Source organism: Rhea americana, unplaced genomic scaffold (genome assembly GCF_003343005.1).
Source record: "Rhea americana isolate MKP2758 unplaced genomic scaffold, rheAme1 scaffold_27, whole genome shotgun sequence".
Lineage (NCBI taxonomy): Eukaryota > Metazoa > Chordata > Aves > Rheiformes > Rheidae > Rhea > Rhea americana.
The window spans coordinates 1,116,669-1,136,510 of NW_028186390.1; the positions used below are offsets into that span (position 1 = coordinate 1,116,669).

A 19,842-nucleotide genomic window follows, 5' to 3' on the forward strand; every position below is an offset into this window, starting at 1 on the left:
TGCCTTTCGCTTTCTGTCCACCCCAGGTTTTTGCGGCAGTTCATTAAGAGCCCTGAGCTGTGGGCTCTCGCTGCAGTCTCTGGATGCTGTTCAATACTGTGTGTATTTTTGTGCCGAGATTTACGTCTTACATTCAAAAAAGGCCCTTAAATCAGGCAGCCCGTTAGCATGTTCTCCAGCTCCAGGTGCCTTGGAGATAAAATGCCTCTGTTCTAATAGTCAATCCATCACTGATCCTAAAGAGGAATAGCCTTCGCTTGTGTGTGAGCATCCTCTGTAGAATGGTTTTGTTTGGGTCTGTCTGTTTATTATTTATTTATTTATGATTCTCATCAGCTTGGATTCACGTTTTCACCATGACTCTTCAGCGTCTTTGGGCTTAAGCTTCCTCCCATACAGCTCAGCATATGGCTTTGCTGAAAATGCAGCCCTGCCCAATATGCTACACTTTAAAATCTGACAGTGCCAACTTATAAAAGTTTCATGGTGCATATGTCAATAGCAACTGCATAAAAATGCAAGGATCATGAGCTTTTAATTTGTTTTCCAAAGGCAAATATAAAAATTTCTGCGAGCGAAGCTTACTTGTGTAAACAGTTTTAGTAAATGTGTTTTATGACTACTTATAACCTCACCATCACGCAGCAACACCACTGCTGGRGCTGATTTCTCCACCGCCTCCTGTATCACGCCAGTGTCCCTGTGRCTGGTGGGGATGCTATTTAATTGGAGGGGGGTTGAGAGGAAGGGGGCACGCAGGAAGGCATTGAATCAAATGGAGGAATTTGCCTGGACGGCACTCAGGTTGTATATAGTGAATCCGCTATGYCTTCATACGTATGTAAATGCAATACTTCACAATTATTTGTCCCCAGTGTAATTCCACTGCAGAGTTATGCCTGGAGTATTTATAGCCCAGCACAGGCTCCTAAACAAGACCGTATACTTGCAGTGAGCAATACCCTGCCTTGTTGCAGTCCCCATGGGTGTTAACACGCTTTGGTTTGCACACTTTTCCCCGGGCACGGTGCCCCACCGTTCTGCGGGGCCGGGTTATTGCACTGCCGGCTGCGGCTCCTTGTTCCAGCCTGGCAGGGAGTCCAAGCTGACCAACAGCTCCAGCGGCCGTTCGTCTCCCTGCCTGTAAAACCATTAAAAAATAATTATTTAGTTCTGCAGTTCTGCTCTGATGCAGGTTCCCATGGCCACCCCGGTCCCTGCCTGACACCCAGACTGCTGTTGAGATCAAGGTTTGCAGGCACCTTGAAGACAGGGCTAATGAAGCAGCATCATGTTCCTCAGACCCCCAGTAGCTGTTTCTTTTTCTTCTCTGGTCCTTCAAGATTGGCTTTGCTTTCCCAAAGGGCTGGTGACAGGTCTCCCTGCACCAGCTTCCCCCCTCCAAGCTGGGCAGAGAGATGGAAGTCTCAGAACAGCCCAGCCGTGAAGCCGTTGTGGAGGCTGCCCGTCCCTTTGGAGACGGGTCATGACAAGCTTTTTTCATTATAGGATAGGTCAAGTTCTCAGGTGCATTCAATACTATAGATTATGGCTGCACTCCCGGTTGATGGGAATACTTGGTGTCTGTCATTTACTGTCCTTTTTTATTCACTTGGCTGACCTTCGTTCCTGGCTTGTGCACTGTATTAATCCAGACACCAAAAATGGATCTCTCTGTTCTTAGCACTGGCTAAGAAGCTGGGTTTCCAGTGCACTGAAGCATCCTTCTTTAAAATAGCTGGGTTTGGTCTTAAATSAGTCTGGAAACTGAGCTGGAAGTTGCCTTGACTTGTAGCCACTTGGCGAAATGCCTATGCTTATCAGAAGTACTGCTGAAAGTTGGGATGGTCATCCCACTGAGCAGCTCCCGTGGACTCTGGCACACCTATTAAGTRGGCTGCCTTCAGGGTAGGGCCTCAGCTCATGGTCCTCATCCTTGGCTTAGGAGACAGGTCAAAGGACATGGAATTTTTAAAGAAACTTGCTTCTGAGTCACTGAACAAGCACTTTTGAAGAGAACTTCATAAAACGTTTGCCCAACTCTGCTCTTATTATCTTGCCAAGGCCTTGGTTTTCCAATGATGGGACCCTAATTATGACCAGGTTCTTAAATGCCTGGAGCTTTGTCTAGAAGAACYCGTCCAAAGATGGATTTCCTGCCATCTGCAGTGCTGTCATTTGGGATAGTGTGTTTGTTTGTTTGTTTTTACAGCATTTTTTGGTGGACCATTGCCTCAGCATCACTTTCTGACAGGCCATTTTGATTGTTTAGCCTAGCGCGTTGGGTCTCCCTCCCCTCCCTGCGTGTCGCGGTTTGCACTCTCACCCACAGCCAGAAGCCACCAGTACACTTGGGATTGCCCTACCCAGGATGCTGGCTCAGGAAGCATGGCTCTTCCCTGTGACATACAGGTTGGTGAGGACTGTCCTTGCCCTCATGGCAGCACAAAGTTCTGCTGTTTCCGCCCTGCTCCCGCCCTCTGGTCTGATACATCAATCCAAGCTTCAGTGAGGCCACCGTGGGCAGCCAGGACGCGGGTGGCCAGGCTGCAGCTGGAGCTGGAAGTTGGTAAGTCTCCAGCTATCAAACACTCCCTCGTTTCCATTAGTTTGTTTATAATAATTACCCGACCCGTTAATTTAAGGTTGTTGCCAAGCTGCTCAGGATAGCTGAGCAGCAAAAGTGATACAGGAGCGAAGGCTTGACTACTGCACAGATGGAAAGAGCTGTTGATTAGCAAAATGCTGCCCCTGTGCTGCCTTCCCTGCCACGCGCGCGCTGGGGGCATACCTTGGCGTTTGCTCTGGTTGCACGCAGGGCCACCATAGCCCAGCTGGCACTGGCAGAGACACGTGTCTCCTGCCAGCACGGGCTCCCCGTTGTTCTGACACGGCCCACAGCGGCAGGCGTTGAACTCCGATAAGTAGCTGTCCAAAGCTTGCTTCAGGTTTTGCCGTTTGGTTTCCATGTTGGCAAGGTTGCTTCTGCGGATGATTTCGTGTATGGGTTGCAGCTGCGTAGGACAAAGACATGCAGGGATTTCAGAATACAGTGGAGTATTTAACCTGTAAGAATGCCCGGTGATGCAGCAAACTAATATTGTGCTATCTACAGCTTTAAAAACATGATGAGTGCATAGTATCTGCAGCAGCAAARTCCAGCTCTACCAGAGCATTCAGCAAAAATAGCTGAATGTGGACAAGCACGATTATAACCCACCTTCTGCATTTAACCCGTGACACAAAAGGATTGGATTAGCTGGAGGCCTCATGAGCTGATGGTAGTGTTCAGCCTTCTGAAAGGGTCTGAGAGGCTCGCTGGGGAGTTTTAGATATTTAACTTGTGTTTAGAAAACGGTTCCCTTAAAATCTCAGCCCTTCTAGTTTCACCAGTAACAGAAGTTGTGCTGTATATTGACATTAAAATATCAGGGCTGATCTAAGCACACGTAGTTGTAAGTCCAAGAGTGCGAGGCCGTGCTCGCAGCTCTGCTTGTGTGCGCGGGTATTGCAGCGAGCGCTGGACGGGAATCGGCGGACACCACCCGGGGCAGCGGTGGGGATCTCCTCATTGCACAGGGCGCCCGGAGAGCGATTTGCGAGGAGGTTCTGCCCAGCTTTGGCAAGAGCTCTTGGACAAATTTGCACAAGCCTGTTTAACAAACGAGAGGAAGCTAAAGATAAGAGGCAAAGTGGACACAAGTGCTTATCAGCAGCCTGAAGGCCTCCTGTTCCCCAGCAATTGCTGAGCTCCTAAAGCAGCCAGCAGAGAGGTCAGCAAGGGATTTACTGGAAAATTGCAACAAATTTTGCTCAAAAWTGATGGGGTCTTGTGCAAAAAAAAGTGAATAACCTGCCACATGTGTTCAACTGCAACTGAAAGAGCTTCTGGTTTAATAGGCCGTTCTGTCACCATGGTGCTGCCCACAAAGATTTGCAAATTCCTACTTGCCCTGATAATAATGCATGTAATTCCTGATTCCACCTTCGCTTCTCTCGTCTCCCACCTTCCTGTCCCTCTTGCTGTCAAAGTCAGAAGCAGATGTGCTTTAAAATTAAAATGAGGAGAATGGAAGTGGCAGCATGTCTGTTCTGTGCCCTAGGTCCTTCTCCACACATCTTGCAGCTGTGGTCCCAGAGCAGACCAGCAATTAMAACATCTCAAGGTAAATTTTGTGCTCCTAGCCATAGTGTAGGATATACCCTGGGTCCTCACGCCTGTATGCTTTCTGATAGCCTTTTCACAGCAWCCTCCTCTGTAAAAGCAGTATCTGATAGCACTGAATTACTTGTTCCTAGGGTTGTTCTTCTCTTTTCCCTTTCCATCTCCTCTACTTGTATCTATCTCCTCCTCACCTCCAAAACCCTACAGAAGCCCTCCATGATCTTTCAATTTTATTGGCATCCAGGCAGATGAGAGGGAGGAGCAGGACTGTTCTGTTTTTYACAGTTACGAACCCTCTTGGAGGAGTCCAGGCTGCTGGAGACAGGATCCAGCTGACAACATGGGCGAGGAGCCCCAAAGACTCGTGGAAGGAAATGTGCAGGGAGAAAGCCTGCATAGCAGTCAACACCGTAGCCTGGGGAGGTTACGCAGACCCGCTGCAGCTCTGAGACGAGGCRGATGGCAAGGAAGGATGGTCTGTGCCGTGGGGAAGGATCTGCTCCCTCACAGCCACTTGTGACTCCCCGGCTTATATAGGAGGACRGAGCGTTAGGGAGAATAATAGGGATGAATGCAACCGCTGAGAGCCATTCATTGGGAAGCTGTTTGGGGACACATCAAAAACTTAACTTGGCACTAATCCAGCATTAAGCTTCTCGCCTGCCTCCCCGCTGGTGCTGTCGCTGGAGATGTACTCCCCATTGTGAAATGAATAAGAGGTTACCAGATCAGTGGCCCGTTACATTTAATCTTGTTCTGTGATGGGATCACAATAAAAATACGAAATGATCTGCTCGACTACACTTTCATTCCTTACGGTGGCAGAGTTTCTTCAACAGCAAAAAGTCTTACCTCAAAATCAATAACAGCAGGATTATATTTTAATGACCTTCCCCAGTGCCGATACATATTGGAATCCCAGCTCTCTAAGAGGCCTCCGCTGTAACTGATATCTCCACCTCTAATCCGGGGGATAATGTCTTCCACAACAGCACTGTTGCTCTGAGGATCTGAAAAGTTGAATCRCACTCATGTATGCAGTTACCATTGCCACATGCACGCTCGTGCACTAGAAATTGCTTAATCGAGGGGGAATCAAGCAAGCGAGGGGCTATTGGTGACCAGCGCTGATGCTGCGCTCCGGGAATCGATGGGAGCTCTGGCACGCGCAGCGCAAGCCGGGGCCAGCCCTCTGCGTTGTTATGAGACAGTCGGCAAGGAGCTGAGCATCGCAGCAAGTCTTAAAGGACCTGCATGGCTCCAGCCTTTGTGTCTGGTTAATGCATGCATGCTACAGCACTTTGCCTRTAACTTATAAAGTGCTATACAGATTTGGGTCTTTTTAGCCTCTTGAAATAATTTTTTAACTCAGATTCTTTTACTAGTCACTGTGCAGCCCTCGTCAGAGTGGATTCAGTCTCATCGGTAGCAGCCGGAGCCCTGCTGAACGTTTGGCCCAGCATTGACAGCACATGGGAAACRTGCAGGAGAGAGCAGAGCCTCAGGGATTTGGAAGAGGATAGAAGGGAAGGGACTTGGAGACGACGTGTTTTGTCTCTGGTTCATACGCCTCACTCTTGGCAGCCAAAAGGCCTGTAGCCCTCTGGACACCTGTTTGTTAGAGCTGATATTAGATGTATGCCACTGATGCAGTGCTCAGAACGACGTTGTGCTTAGTGACAGACACCGGTGTCCACGTAAAGCAGAGCACGAGGCGGGGAGGTTTGGCACGGGCAGCAGCTTCTCCATGGTGTGAGTGGACATGGTGCGCTAAGAGAGGAGGGTTGGGGCCATAGGGGAGCTGTGGACCACCAGTGAGGGTGGGAGGGTTGAGGTGTGGAGTCAGGATCCACCAAATTATCATACCAGTTTTACGAAATCCTTTATTTTCACATTCAGAGTGCGACATGGATGCTCTCAAGTCTAGTTCGGACTTTGCAACTACGATGCCCGCTGATAGGCCAAAGCAGGAAGCAATGTCTTCAGAGCTGACGGCTGCGAAACAAACATGAAACCAGTAAAATTGCTGTGTCATATTGATTGGAAAGACATTCATTTTCCTACTTATATTTTTTTGCATTCTGTTAATTGCATGGCCTGTTTCCAGGAGTCAAAGAATAACCCAGGGCAGAGGAGAGCTTTCACTCTTGAAGTGGCAATGCCAATATTTTGTTGGGCCTATCACATAAAGCTCAGTAGGGAAATGTCCTTACTGTAAAATTCTTTCCTCGAAAATTATTAGTAGAAATTGAAAGTCTTAACACGAGCACTTATTTCCTGGCTTGGCCTGGGCCTATCTATTTAATTTTTTTCCCCCCACAAAATAACTCTTAACTAGAATAAATCTGGGAACGGCAATTGAAATCAATAGATCCTTGCTAATTTTCATAAACTGAGGAGTGGACCCAAGTATCAGCGGTTTAAGCAGCATGTTCAGTAGCAACTTGCAAAAGGTCTGTCTGCTGCAGGCTGCAAAAGCCTCGCTGCACGCTGTTGCTTTGCTGCTACCACCACTGCCACATACATCATAAAAATATGTAACGGGAGACCCATGAAGAGACTGCAGAGAGGAGAAGTGAACTAATGAGGCGGTTTCACAGAAGTAAGCAATGCACGTATTTCATCCAGCCGGGCTTTATGTACACACTTCAGCACACTGCAAATACAGGGCCGTCTTCCGTAACAGTCAAAAAAATCCATTGATTTCAATAAACACAGGTGTGATAAGTAATAGGTAACTTTTATATTGCTCTTTTTGTCAGTAGATCTTAAAGTGTTTTACAAAGCAGCCTGGCAATCAATACCATGGTATTGAAAGGGAGGCTCGGAGGTCAGGGGGATTTGTGTGTCACAGCTTGATGGTCTAATGATCGGGTCTGGGGCCTGAGTCCCCGGCCAGAGCCCCGGCTGCTGGACTGCGTTGCCTCCCTCYGGCTGTGGGAGCAGAGCTCAGTCTTGTTCATTTTTAAGATGTCAGTGAAATGTCTGTACCTTGATTTTCCCCTCCTTCCCCCCCCCCATTCTGCACCCCCTGGAGCAATAAGTCAACGGGAGCCACACCGGAGCGGGAAATTGAGCCTAGGATCTGCTCTTCACCTTGGCTGCTCCTCAACAGCAGAGTGGTCGGCAGCCTGAGAAAGGTACTACACAGCCTGAATTCGAAACAGCGAGAACTAACTGAAGCATGCTCGAGACTTCAGGGGGAATTACATCCCACTGCAAAACTGGGCCCCTGAGAAAAATTAAATGTGTAGCACTCAATTACTTGTACTAAACTGTTCAACAGTTGTAAACACAGTGGGTAAAGTTCATTCACCCAAAGCAACATGAGTGATTGCTTATCTGGATGTTGGAGTGCCATAAAATTAAACTTGAGAAACACCCTGATTAATTGATTCACCATGGTTCCTGTGGAGTAATTATGTTCAGCAAGGGTCTGTCAATACAATTTGCTATTGGTTGTAGCAAGACCTGTTCCTGATAGATGAAAAGTGGTTATCTTTGCAAAAGAGTGGTCATAGAAAATATTGGCACTCAAGGGKGGAGCCCTGATAGTTTTTTTTTTTTATAATATAATTTGGGATAGCTAAATGTATTCAAGTGATTGATAAGATTTACTGCTGCATTTTGAATTAATCAGAATATATGAAGACTCTTTTTACTCTGTGCATAATATTTCTCCCATAAATATGTTCTTGTAATATGTGAGCATGTTATACTATTTTCTGCTAAATAAGAGAACCATAACAATCTATTTTAAAAACAAGTCATGAAAAATATTGATGGCAGAGCAACAGGGACCTTGTTCTGACATCTATATTTATTTTACTCATGACCACATCCAAATGAGCCCTTGCAATCTGAAAGTTAGAAAGAGTCTGGCTGCCAAACTGCAGTCTGAAACTCTGCACCGGTGAGCTGTGGTCTCTTCCTGGGTGTCTAAAGTCTATTTTCAAAACTCAGGTTTCCCATAAGCTTGAAGTCTGCCTCATGCCTAMGCTTGCTTGGATGCTCAAACCTCATCGAGAGGGGACTCAGTCTAGGTATCTTTTTCCTGTGCATGTGCTTTCGTCACCAGTCTATAAACAAAGTGTGTTTCCTCTTCTAGGGCATTTTATACATAGCCACGCTGGCTCTGTTGGCTCTCCAGATGCCAGAGCAGAGCTGGAGCAGGGGGTGCGCCTAACGCAGGTGCCACGTTGCTCAGCCATGCAGGGACTGAGTGCATTTCCAGGCATCTGCAGAACTTTGAATTGGTCTGTTGAAGCTCTGAATTTAAGACTTTGGGCACCCCTATCCGGACCATCCCATAGGGAAGGTGCCTAAATCCTTTTCCAGACRTAGCCTTCAAGCATGTCTGGCTCTCGCCATTAGGAAGTCAATTCTCACTAAGCTTTTTTAAACCAGCAGCACATCAACCGTTGTGGCTGGTTCCTTCTGTACGTGTGTAGCATGACATAAAGTACTGCTAACCTGATATATGTGGACTTTCTAGCAGTGTCCTATTTAGATGAAAATTATATAGATGTGCTACATTAGAATGAAAATGGTATCTCCACTGGGGCACGTTTTTTGTCTTTTGCTGAACTTCAACATCCTTTTTTCCTAAAATAGGGCATCTTGTAGCTGTAAATTGCCTCTTCTGATATATAGTAAGCACAAGAWAAAGTAAAATAATAGACTCCCTCCACATGCTCTCGATTCATTCTTCCTCTTTACTTGGCAGTCTGTTCCCTGAATAATTGCTTGCCAAGTTCTCATTCACTTCTATATCACTTAGTCTTCAAACTGAATAAATGATTTGAAGAGGGACCATGTTTCCAAACACTAGTAGTTTAGGAATTTGGTGAAAATTCTCTCAGTYGGTAATTATTTCCTGTGGAATAATTGGCATAGTTAACACTCAAAGTGGAGCGCATAGTTACCCTATTCCAGCTGGGATCAGACCATTTCAGACCCAAGGCTCTCCAGCAGAACTTTGCTCAGTCCTATGCAAACTGATGGAACTAAAGCAGTTTGCACCAGCTGTCCACTGTCGCARTTGTCTCTAGCACAAACACCCAGTGTGGATTACCAAAGCTGAACCTTTTGCAGAACAAAAACAGAGTAATGGAAAACCCTGGTTGTTGAGGGGATCTATTGTAKTGCAGACATCGTGGCAAAAGTTGACAATCTGGTTAGTGTACCAGAGTACCATACTAACATTGTTCTGCATCTTACATTTTRATTAGGAAAAAACCTTATGCTTTGGCTCTCCAGTAATGGGTATTCTTGCAGTCTAGATGTCTGCAGTGGATATTTTATATAACCGAGATTTAGAGGTATAGTTCTCCAGCCTCATACACTCTAATTTGTTGAGAAGTGGAGCTAGCAGAACTCTGTTAATCTTCAGATATGACACTAACCAGACTAAAGTGCCAAAGGTATTGCCAAGAGCAATGCATTACTTCCATTTATAGAAAATGGAAACCCTCACTATTAGTAAGGTAAAAGTAGAGGGAGCTGTCATTCTGGATGAGTTTGCAGGCATTTTATTCCCAAGYAATCATAAGAATGGCAAGGCCAAAGACTATAAGAAAGAGGAGAAATCTAGGAAGTGACACTGAAGAAAGTGCAAAAAATGAAATTCAGAATTGTACAAAAACCTCTCTCAAGTTCCCCTGAAAGCCTATCACATAATAGGAAATACCAGCCAGCTCAGCTATGAGGGGCTGATGAGCATCCACTCTCCCACKGTGTGGCTGGAAGGCAAGGCTCTGGAAGAAGACAGTTGTGGGGAGCAGCCAGAAGCTAGATGAGTTATTCTGGTGGCCTGCACCCACTCCAGGTCTCCAAGTTGGAAAGGCAAGGTTTAGAGCAGAAAGTTGTGAACAGAGAAATTTCTCATGTTATTCTAACCTTTTCTTCTCATTTCTTCTTTGTTAACGACGAGGATGTACTCGAAGACACCTCCCATTGTCCCGGACGTCACAAAGTGGGTGCCATAGTCATTGATGAACTTGGCATACATCCCATAGTCATATTTGTTTGGAAGCTCCTGCAGGGAAAGCAAGATATCTTCATCCAAAACAACGTTCTCCTTCCTCATCTTGAAGCGGGCAGTCTGCACCTTCGTGACACTTCTGATGAATCCAACCTCCTGCAGATCGACAAAACAGAGGTTGCCATTAAACCTCAGAATGAGCAGAAAAGGATGCCTCATCTGGGCAGCTGCAGACGCACACTTTGCACAGCAGTGGGCTATTCCTTGAGTTATCTGACGCTGGAGGGAGAGGCTGCCAGCGGTATACTTTCTGAGCTGGACATTCATCTACATTGCCCTGCTGTGTGTCAGGGGACTCTCTGCTGAAGACAGCAGGTGAGTTAATGCCTCAGCAAGCAATGTTATCCCCTCTCACAGATTTAGTGTCACATCTGCAATACCTCAGTGTTCATCTAAAAAAAAAAAAAAAAGTCATTTCAAGTCCTTATATGTGCAGAGGAAAGAGTCAGTGTGTAGCTGTTGGTTAAAGGCTTGAAAAACACCCCAAGTTTAAATGAAATCAATGGTTGTCTGCTTTGAGGGGCACTGTTTCTCTTCCATGCAGCTGTACGAGATGGAGGACAGAGCTAGATTTTAGATGCTATGGGTTGCTAGTGATGTGTGAATACAATTAGAATTGGGCTCTGTGTGATGCTCCCCCACCTTCCAAGTGAAACATGCTAATTCTTTTTTTTCCCCTATTTCTTTTCTAAGCTGTTATTTCCCTTTTGCTTTTCACACTGCCTCGACCAGTGGTGCAGGTCAATGGCTCAGTGCAAGCCAGATGCAGCCTGGCAATGCTGTGCGGCGGCAGTGGCCAAGATGCCAGGTCTGTAATGTGCTGAAGCAGCGGGAAGGATTTCCTGGATATACCAGTAAATCCACAACTTCACTTCTAGATAGGCTGTTGCCTTGGACAAGAGTCCAGTGCAACAAGAACAGCYCCTTAAGTGATTCTGCTAATAACTGATCATCCTTTAGCTGCAAATAGTGTGCGAGTCTAGACGAGGACACAGTAAATACTACGATGGTGCCAATTTCAAACAGCTTTTAGGGGCATTTCTACTTGGAACACCATCAAAGTAATTCTTCTGTATTGGTTCCTGTCAGCGGTCAAGAGAGAAGTGGAGACAGGACACGCTATATRGGGAAAATACCAGAATTCATATTATTATATTGGAAAGGGGTCATCACGGCTAGTCCAGGATGCAAACTCAGTGTGAGAAATAAACTCTATTATCTGCAAGTCTTTTCTCAGCATGTTATTTTAACCTGTTATTACAAGTAGATATTACCCTATCATATGGCAGTTTGTTCTAATTTGAACGTGATATATTTGCTACTGGAGATCATTCCCTGAGGACAACTGTTTTGATCAACATCTTGATATTTCCTCCTCCCTCATCAAGACTTTAAGCATTTCTTTATTTATGTGCTTAATGTGGCCATGAAACAGAATGGGGATGAGATGACATGTGTTCTGGTACTTCATAATTCAATTTTATTCCCACTCCCTCTCTGCTAAAATGTAATGAGAACAACAAACAGGATTACTAATGATCATACATTTGCAATTTCATGGACAAATTAAGGTACAATTAGTATGCATTTTWAAAAAAAAAGCAAGTAAGAGAATAAACCAACATAAGTTACAGCAAAACTGTGCAATGCAGAGATGACATGACTAGAACATACTTATTATTATTATTTTTACCTTTGCATCATACTGTGTGAAATTCTTCAGGGATCCTTTCTTGTATGATAAAGTTAAACCAAGCTCAAACTGCAAAGACTGAGGCCCAATTCCAAAGGTAAAGCCTCCTGTTTCGAATCTATCATTTTTGAGGGCCCTGAGCAGGTCCTTTGAATCGTCGTAAAACTCTGAGGAGAATCCAGAATCAGCATGGGCCTGAAGAGGAAGGAGTGGGCATTAGTTTTTTAGGTATTTTCTTCCCCTTTTCAATCTATTTCTTCAAGGAATTGATCCTACCTCCGCTGAAGTTGGTGGTAATCCTGACAGCACTGACACTGACGTCAGTGACTGCAGAGGACGATTCAGTCCCGTGCCATTTCATTTGGCAACGTGCAAGAAGCGGGGATAAAGCCCATTTTGCTTCCTCTGCCTCCAGGCAGGGGGAGGGTTTTTGTTCAGGGTCTCCAAGCAATGCCGTTACAGGCAGCGCTGGTAAGCGTTCCTATTGAGCTAGCTTGACATTTCTCGTTATAAAATCCGCTTTCCAGCTCCTCACAGCTCTGCCAAATCTTAACTCTTTGGAGTGATTTTGTTTTCTACTCCAGCTTGCTTCAGGATTAATTCATTTAGGAAAAACTCAGCAGCAGAGATTCAGCCACTTACAACGTCAACATGAGAAAATAAACATTGTTTTGCCTGTGTTTTAGAAAAGTGACCTTTTGCTTGACAGCTCCACTCTGTCAGCATGTGGACTTTCTGAATCTGGGCTGTGCCGTTTGCCACTTCGGTACTGGGCTGCCTAAATTACCAACACTGAAAAACAGCAACTCGCATCTTCATGAGTGACTACCTAGGCTCCACAGGTAAAGCCTCCTAAGACGCTGTGGACATGGGGCACCTCTCAGCACATGGCCATAGCGCAGAGGTTCTTTCAGCACAAGTGGCACAAAGAGGGGACAAGATGCAGCTCATGTGTTGAGTCCATCTGGCTCAGACTGGGAACTGCCTGCAGTAGGAATYGGAAGCTGCTGGCATTGAGCAGATAACTGTAATATTTCCCCGGAACAACGTGTGCTTCATCTGGAGCTAAATGAAGGTAACGCTTTCCAGGGTTCAGAATTTTGCCTGTTCCTGCCAGGGTGATGCTAATATACAGTTTCACTGTGAAATGCATGATAAAYGTGCTTATCAACAGCAGCCGGGGGCCCTGCTTACGATGTGGGACACCCAAGGTAAATKGCTGCTCTGCTTGGTCCAGTCAGGGGTTAACTTCAGTCTCTACCATCAGGTGGGACCCCGTAACAGTGTCAGCATTGTGATGTACCATGTGGACTTTCAGGAACTGCCTCATTCAGAATTCAGTTTTATGTCCCTTTTTAGCTCTGCCATAGATTTGAAGTGCTTTCAAAACTTGAACTTGTTGCATTGTTCCCAGTTTACAARTGGCCAACTTAATCCCTAGAGAGGCAAGTAGTTTGTCCAAGCTCTACAGCTTATTAATAGCAGAATTTAGAGAAAACCCATTTCTCTTGGCTCTGACTAGGCCAGAATAAGCAGYGGGGATGCCTGGGTGATATAACACATTAGCTCCCTGATGTGCCATAAAACTGCATTTATATTACCAATTGACTGCTGCCTTGGGGACAGCTGGAGAAAAGTTAGTTGGAAGATGGCATGTAGTGAATTCTCTCCTGATAAGATGTGCATAATATCTTTATATAAATCTTGGGTTTTAGCTGGAAAAACATTGCCAAATTTGAATATCTGGGGTACTTACTAGGAACTGATACACGTGAAAGTTGTAAGGCTTGCGGAAATACTTCTCATCATCTCCGTARTACAGGTGTTCACATGCAGAGTCGTATTTCAGTTCCCGCCACTCTCCGTTGTAAACATACTCACATTGGCCTCCAAAAAAATTAGGATCATATACGTGCAGGCTGTCTTCCTGTGTTAGGATATTGTATCTTTAAAAGAAATAGCATTCAGAAAGTTACCTATAACTCCTATTTTCTTTCCCCAACAGTCACCTTTACTAATTCATTCTTCTGACCACACATAGTCTATCCTCAGCTCTTGGGCTTTGAATTGGGWTAGCACCTTAAATCTGAGGTTGTTCTCTCCTGCCCAGATCAAACAGGGCACACACATTCATGTTATTTCCAAGATACTGGTTTGGGCTCATGCTGGGGGTGGAAGAAATCAGTTAAATCCTTCAGCCCATGCCTGTGTTCCCATATTTGTGAGTAGAGCCATAAAAGCCTCAATGCACGGAGATTCCTCCAGGTCCCCTGCATGTCTTTGGCAGTTTAGTGCATTTCTCAGTCACAAAGTGTTTCCTGGCATTCACTGTAATTTTTTTTTCTATCTCAATGTGGTTTCCTTCCTGTTAGTAATGCTCCCATTTCTCAATGGAGTTAGCAGCCTTTCTAGACTTGAAGTCTGCTCTCCAGCTATCAAGGCTGCTACCCTCTGAAATCCTGTCTCTTACTTAATATTCCCTATAATTAGGTGGCCCAAAATGAAAGCATTATTCAAACAAGACAGCAACAGCTCCTCATAACAGGGAACTGCCTTTAAGGCTGAAATGGTAAATGCTATTGCTCTTGTGTGCTTTGCAGGACAAAACAAATCAGAGTGAAGTATTAAATGCAGTGCTCAGTGCAAATAAATTTATGGCCTGATAAACTTTTGATAGATCCTCCCAGGCTCTGGGCCAGAGATCCATTTATCTCATTGAATCCAGAGAGCTTTGGGTCAAGCCGATAGGAAAGTTAAGTGATAGCGAACTGTATTTTCATATTGTAGCCCATGTTCTGCAAATGAAACTAAGCTGTATTTAGGTTAAAATATAAGATTTAAAGCAGAAATGTCAAAATAGACAATTTGCCTTTAAATTACCCAAGTTGCTGTCTTCCATGTATTACCTAACTGAAATTTAGAACGGGCTAGAGCAAAACTTTTTCATGCATAGGAGTAAATACTCCTGTATGTATTCATGCGCAGCTCAAACCTTCTGCCTCTAATCTCTACTCTGAAATCCTAAATCCTGGAGTAAAAAATTCTCCTTAAAGATGGAAGCCTCCAAGATGCTACATCTCCAGTGTACTCCAGTGAAACAGTGTACTGTTTTATTTAATATATTGCTTTCATTAACTGGAGAAAGTTGCAAGATAACTGGCCCCAGAAAGCTGGGATATATTTTTACACGAGTATAAAGAGGACAGTCAGAGGTAGAGAGTGGCTGAGAGAGGCCAAGGTCAGACAGTAAATCTGAGGCACAACTTGAAATAAAAGCTGGGACGAGCCTTCCTGCCTCCGTCGCTCTTACTCATGGTAGTGCCTGTTGGTGTCCAACACCTGTAGGACAGCAGCTGCCCTTCGTGTTTTGCACAGCACCACATAGGCTCCTGGAGCCCCGTACATCGTCCCCGTAGCATTGCTATTACTAAGAAAAAGCAGTATGAAAACCTTAATTCTGTTTTGATTGCGAGAATGGCAGCTATTAATTACTCACCCCTGGGCAGCTTTTTCAGCCCCTGGGAYTGGGAAGAGATTTTCACAGTAGCTTTCGATATCTTCCTCCTCGCAGTTATCCTCGTCAGACCCATCTCTGCAGTCTGCCTCCCCGTTACATACGAGGTGACGTTTAATGCAGCGACCTAAAGTGCACAGGGAAGGTATTTTTCTACCCGCTCCAGAAACCATGCTGGGTTTAACCAACATATCTGAGCAAGCCCCTCACGGATGTGGGGCTGCAGGGACATCCTGAGCATTGCCTGATCTTCTGCTGACTGTTATGAGAGTCCGCATGAGCCCAATTTTGCCTGAATGAGGCTTTCATGATACCAAGCCACTGGAGCCTGAGACTTTGAGGAGACTCGAGGATGACAGGTATGGAAAACCTCCTTATGGTGAACCTTCTTGCCCTTCACCTTTAGGGCAGATTTGGAGCAAAGCATCAAGCCTATATCTCATTTGCTTTCGTTTCTTAGCTATCCAGCAAATCGAGGTAGATATTTCCATCACCTAAAGCTGTGCTGCTGTAATTAGTATCAAGTTGCCATCAGCAAATTGTTGCCCCAGTGCCACGAGCCTTATTTCCTTGGGGTGAGCGGAAAAAATTTTGGCAGCTTGCACAAGACATGCCATTTTTCCACTTGTCTTTTGGTGCCCCAAGAAGCTGCACCATGTGTTAGACCAGAGCTCTTGCTCCCGGCACTCTCCAGGCAGCGCTCCTTCGGGGAAAGTTTTTCCCTCACAATCTGGAGCGAGCACAGCTGCGAGAGCAAGCAGGACGCTCCTCCAGAGTGTCAGGGTGCGGGAATCGAGCAGAGGGTCTCTTCGTTGGCAAGACTTTATTGTCAAAGATCATGGTCTCATAAAGGACCTGTAGGAAGCTATAGTTTCTCCAGTTGGCATAATGAAATTAGCTGTATCAGCTTGATGTACAGTTTGAGTTGCAGGAGGTATTTGGGGAATTTATTACAGTAATTATTGTTCGAGAATGAATGTTTGCAGGAAGTGCAACTTGAAAGTACTTCTGCTTCTGGGAGAGTCTCGAAGGCCTTGACGTGACATTTGTGGCTGGAGTAGACTGGTATTGCTGTGCTCCCATCACGGGAGCGGTGGTGACCTACACCAGCTAGCTGCAGGGAGTGTGTGTATTTCCAGGCTTCAAGAGTATTTTTATTAAATGCTGGAGATGGCAGTTTAAACCTTTTATGTAAAAACGAAAGTTTGTCCGTGCTGTTTCAGAGAACAGCCATTCCCAGAATAATTACCCAGTCCTCAGAGCCAGAGATGGTTAAAAAATAAATCATAAAACAATTTGCTGGATGGATTTATGGCTGAACTATGCCTTTCTCAGAGGGATAAGTGATGTGTTATGGGAGCGTTGGCCCTGACAGAGGGGAATGTGGGTAGCCCAGCAGCAGTAGTTTGGGCAGAGTACTTCTGCTGGGGCCTGGCTGCCACCCCACCACGACCCATCCACCCAGGCCCAGGGTCTTCTGGCGGGAGCTAGTATCCATCTCACTCACCGGTTTCCTGGCACTGGAAGTCCTCTCCGCAGTGGTGGCTCCTGGTGCAGCTCCCGGCGGCGTGGCAGTGCTCCTCGCCCCAGAGGTGGCCCGCGCACGGCCTCCCCCCAAACTTGGCAGGCTGCAGCAGGGTCCGGTACCGGTGCTGGGGCGCAGGATAGAGAAAAACACGGCCAATGCATAGCCCACCTCCCCCCGAGATGGCACTTCCACCAACTCTAAGAAGCAATCCTAACTTTAGGGGATGAATGACTATTTTTTAAATCCATCCCTTTTTTTGTACATCGAAGATTATGTGAAATTTTTCCAATGTCATATGTTTTGTCATTGTCAGATGTTTTGTCATGGATCAGATAGACACAGCCACTAATTACAGCACTGATCTTGAAAGCAACACAATGTTTCTGATGGATTATTAATGAGAACTGCTGTTCCTTAAGCAGGAGGAAAAAAGAAAAGCGAGCGAGAGAAAGGAGCCAAATAATTTGCTGGTTATAAGCATACAAGCAAAAACATAGCTTTATAAACTCAGTAAAAAGCAAACTTACATTGGGTACTTGAAAATAAACTCTTGAATTACGAAGACATATGGGAAACTAACAAAAATTGAGAATGAGAGCTGATGAATGAAGGCTGCTTTTAATTTCTTTCCATTTGAATATTGGCATTAAGAATCAGGGGATACTCAATTAAATCTGAGATAGAAAAGGAAGAAAGTCTTGGCCAAATATTCTAGCCTGATTCTTCCACTATTTGCCTTCATTCTGTGTTTTGCTGTTCTGCTGGCTTACGAGAATTTATTCCTAGTTTACAGCAGGCTAAATAAGAGCCACTCCAGCGCAGGAGCATCTCCATCATATTTGGATGAGTTTAGTGGATGCTTCAGAATGATGAATATGTATAATATTTATAATTAATGTGTGTACATCCTCATCACAGACACATCTGAAGATAAATGAATACATTACAGTCGCGTCTTACTTTTTTCTCTTGGCAAAGAAAGCAATCAGTCCACTCGGACCACTGGCTTAGCTGACAGTCAACAGGAGCCAGAGAATTAACRTCTCTGCTGGTCCTTCTAAGGAGAGAAAGAGATAGCAGGCTAAGGTCTTTGAAGCTGTATTTTAAGGAGGCCCAGAGGCAAACAGCAAGAAACGAGCTGTATGTGTTTTTCTCATGGACTGCATGGAGAAGTTGGGACTGGCTAGGCCAGCGGGCTGCAAAGGCAAAGCGTGCATGTATGTTGAGTATGAGAATCTTTGGCTGACTGTTTCTAAAAGGAAATACATAAATACTGTGTGTGGGGGGGGGGAAATTAAGGGAAGGTTATAAAAGGCGAAAATGGCACTGGCCCTGGATCAGACCCTCCGTCCAGGTGTAGAATATCATTACGCAACAGCAAGAAAACACTGCTGCTGCCTGCCAGGCCAGTTGTTACGATCTCTGCATTTCTGCCCCAAGTTTTCGGATCCTTCCTCTGTGCTGAGGAGCAACGTGTGCTGTGCCAGTACCGCTCCGCGTTTGCCATAGCTTCCAAAACATTTCGCGGGGTTATTGCAAGCCAAAACACTATGATGATGATGATTTTGGTAGTTAACGAATRAGCAGTCTGTTTGACTTATGAGACTGTGGTCCAAGGAGAAATATTGGTAATTAGGGGAGGTGCGGAGCACATCAGGGATTCACGAGCGGCTGCAGAAGAGCGCGTGCTAAATGCAAGGCACGAGAGCTCGGCGAGGGAGCCCGCGGATCCGGATCAGCGCGCTGCGTCTCCCGGAGAACAGCAGGCGCCTGCAGCCCGGCGCGGGGCTGGGGACGCGCACGTATTGATACGTTTGCAGTCTGACAGGAGGATTTGCCGGCTGCATCCTTCAGCACTTCGCAGAGTGCTTAATTGGCTCGCCTTCGATTGGGTTTCACGTTTACCTCTTCATTATTCTGCCGTGTTTGATAAGTTCATCAAACATCAAATATCTCTTCTTTGTTCATTTTCAAAAGGGATTATTGGAGTAAGCCTTCATAATTAAGTGTATCACTACCACGGTTTTTTTCTTTCCGCCTTCTCCTTGTCTCCATGTTCCAATTATCACTGATACCTTTTTTTGATCCTTCTAAATCATATTTGCCTTTAGAGCAAGCCTGAAATTAGCAGCTGTAAGAAATCCAGCCGTTTTCCTATCATGATGCTATAGCTTTAGAAAGAGTAACTTGTTTATTCCTTTCCTTCAAAGCCAAAATGACGCTCATACAGCTTAATAATATTGTTGAGGGAAAAAGAGGTGGGCGCATGGATCTGGCTGGGATTAGAAACTGGGTTATGTGCGAGCWCTTATGTTTTATGAGCAATATTGTTAACCTTAAATTGTTAAATGCAAAGCAGTTATAATGAAAAAGGTATCTAAGAAGATTTTTTAAAGTAAATATTTTTTATAAGGAATTAATTCCAAGTTCCTGGAAGCGGCACAATAATTCTCATAAGGAAATTTAAGAAGGCTTAATAACCATCCTTAAAACAAGAAATGAAGTGCAAACAGTTTGTCTAAGAAGGAATTACAATGCCTAGGTTAGGATTTGGATAACAGCCAATACATACATGCATATATATATATTTATATTTATTTCTTTATTTTCCTGGTAGCTGTTTACAGAGAGCACGGCGTACACATGCCTCCAGTCAAGACAAAACTGACGGGCCAACGGACAAGRCTGCGATTTCTCTACGTAAAGTTAGGTGGAAGGAGACCTACCTCTGAGAAGGCAACGCCGCGAGCTCGCTGTGTGCGGTGACCGCCGCCTGCTGCAACGTCAGAGACAGCGAGCACAAGGAGAGAACGAAAGCAGAAAGCTGGCCCGGGCTCCACCGCATAGTTATGCCGTATGTAAACGTTTACTATGAAATAGCTGCAAACAAAAGCTTTAG

The 19,842-nt window shown here is 45.2% G+C and overlaps 1 protein-coding gene across 2 annotated transcripts; it reads right to left on the reverse strand.

Annotated features, from left to right (window-relative positions):
• Positions 1 to 989: 989 nt before the first annotated feature.
• Positions 990 to 19,842, reverse strand: C8A (complement C8 alpha chain). 2 transcript variants are annotated; one of them, XM_085308164.1, is made up of 11 exons: positions 19,670 to 19,842; positions 17,904 to 18,000; positions 16,923 to 17,067; positions 15,398 to 15,542; positions 13,658 to 13,847; positions 11,902 to 12,096; positions 10,064 to 10,304; positions 6,041 to 6,160; positions 5,018 to 5,193; positions 2,792 to 3,014; positions 990 to 1,141 (listed from the first exon to the last, which is right to left on the reverse strand). In XM_085308164.1, exons 1-11 carry the CDS (start codon positions 19,786 to 19,788, stop codon positions 990 to 992), a joined length of 1,803 nt encoding a protein of 600 aa, XP_085164290.1. In that variant the 5' UTR covers positions 19,789 to 19,842. The 2 variants fall into 2 exon arrangements, with proteins under 2 accessions (XP_085164290.1, XP_085164289.1); XM_085308163.1 differs by having other exon boundaries at positions 5,018 to 5,175; positions 6,032 to 6,160.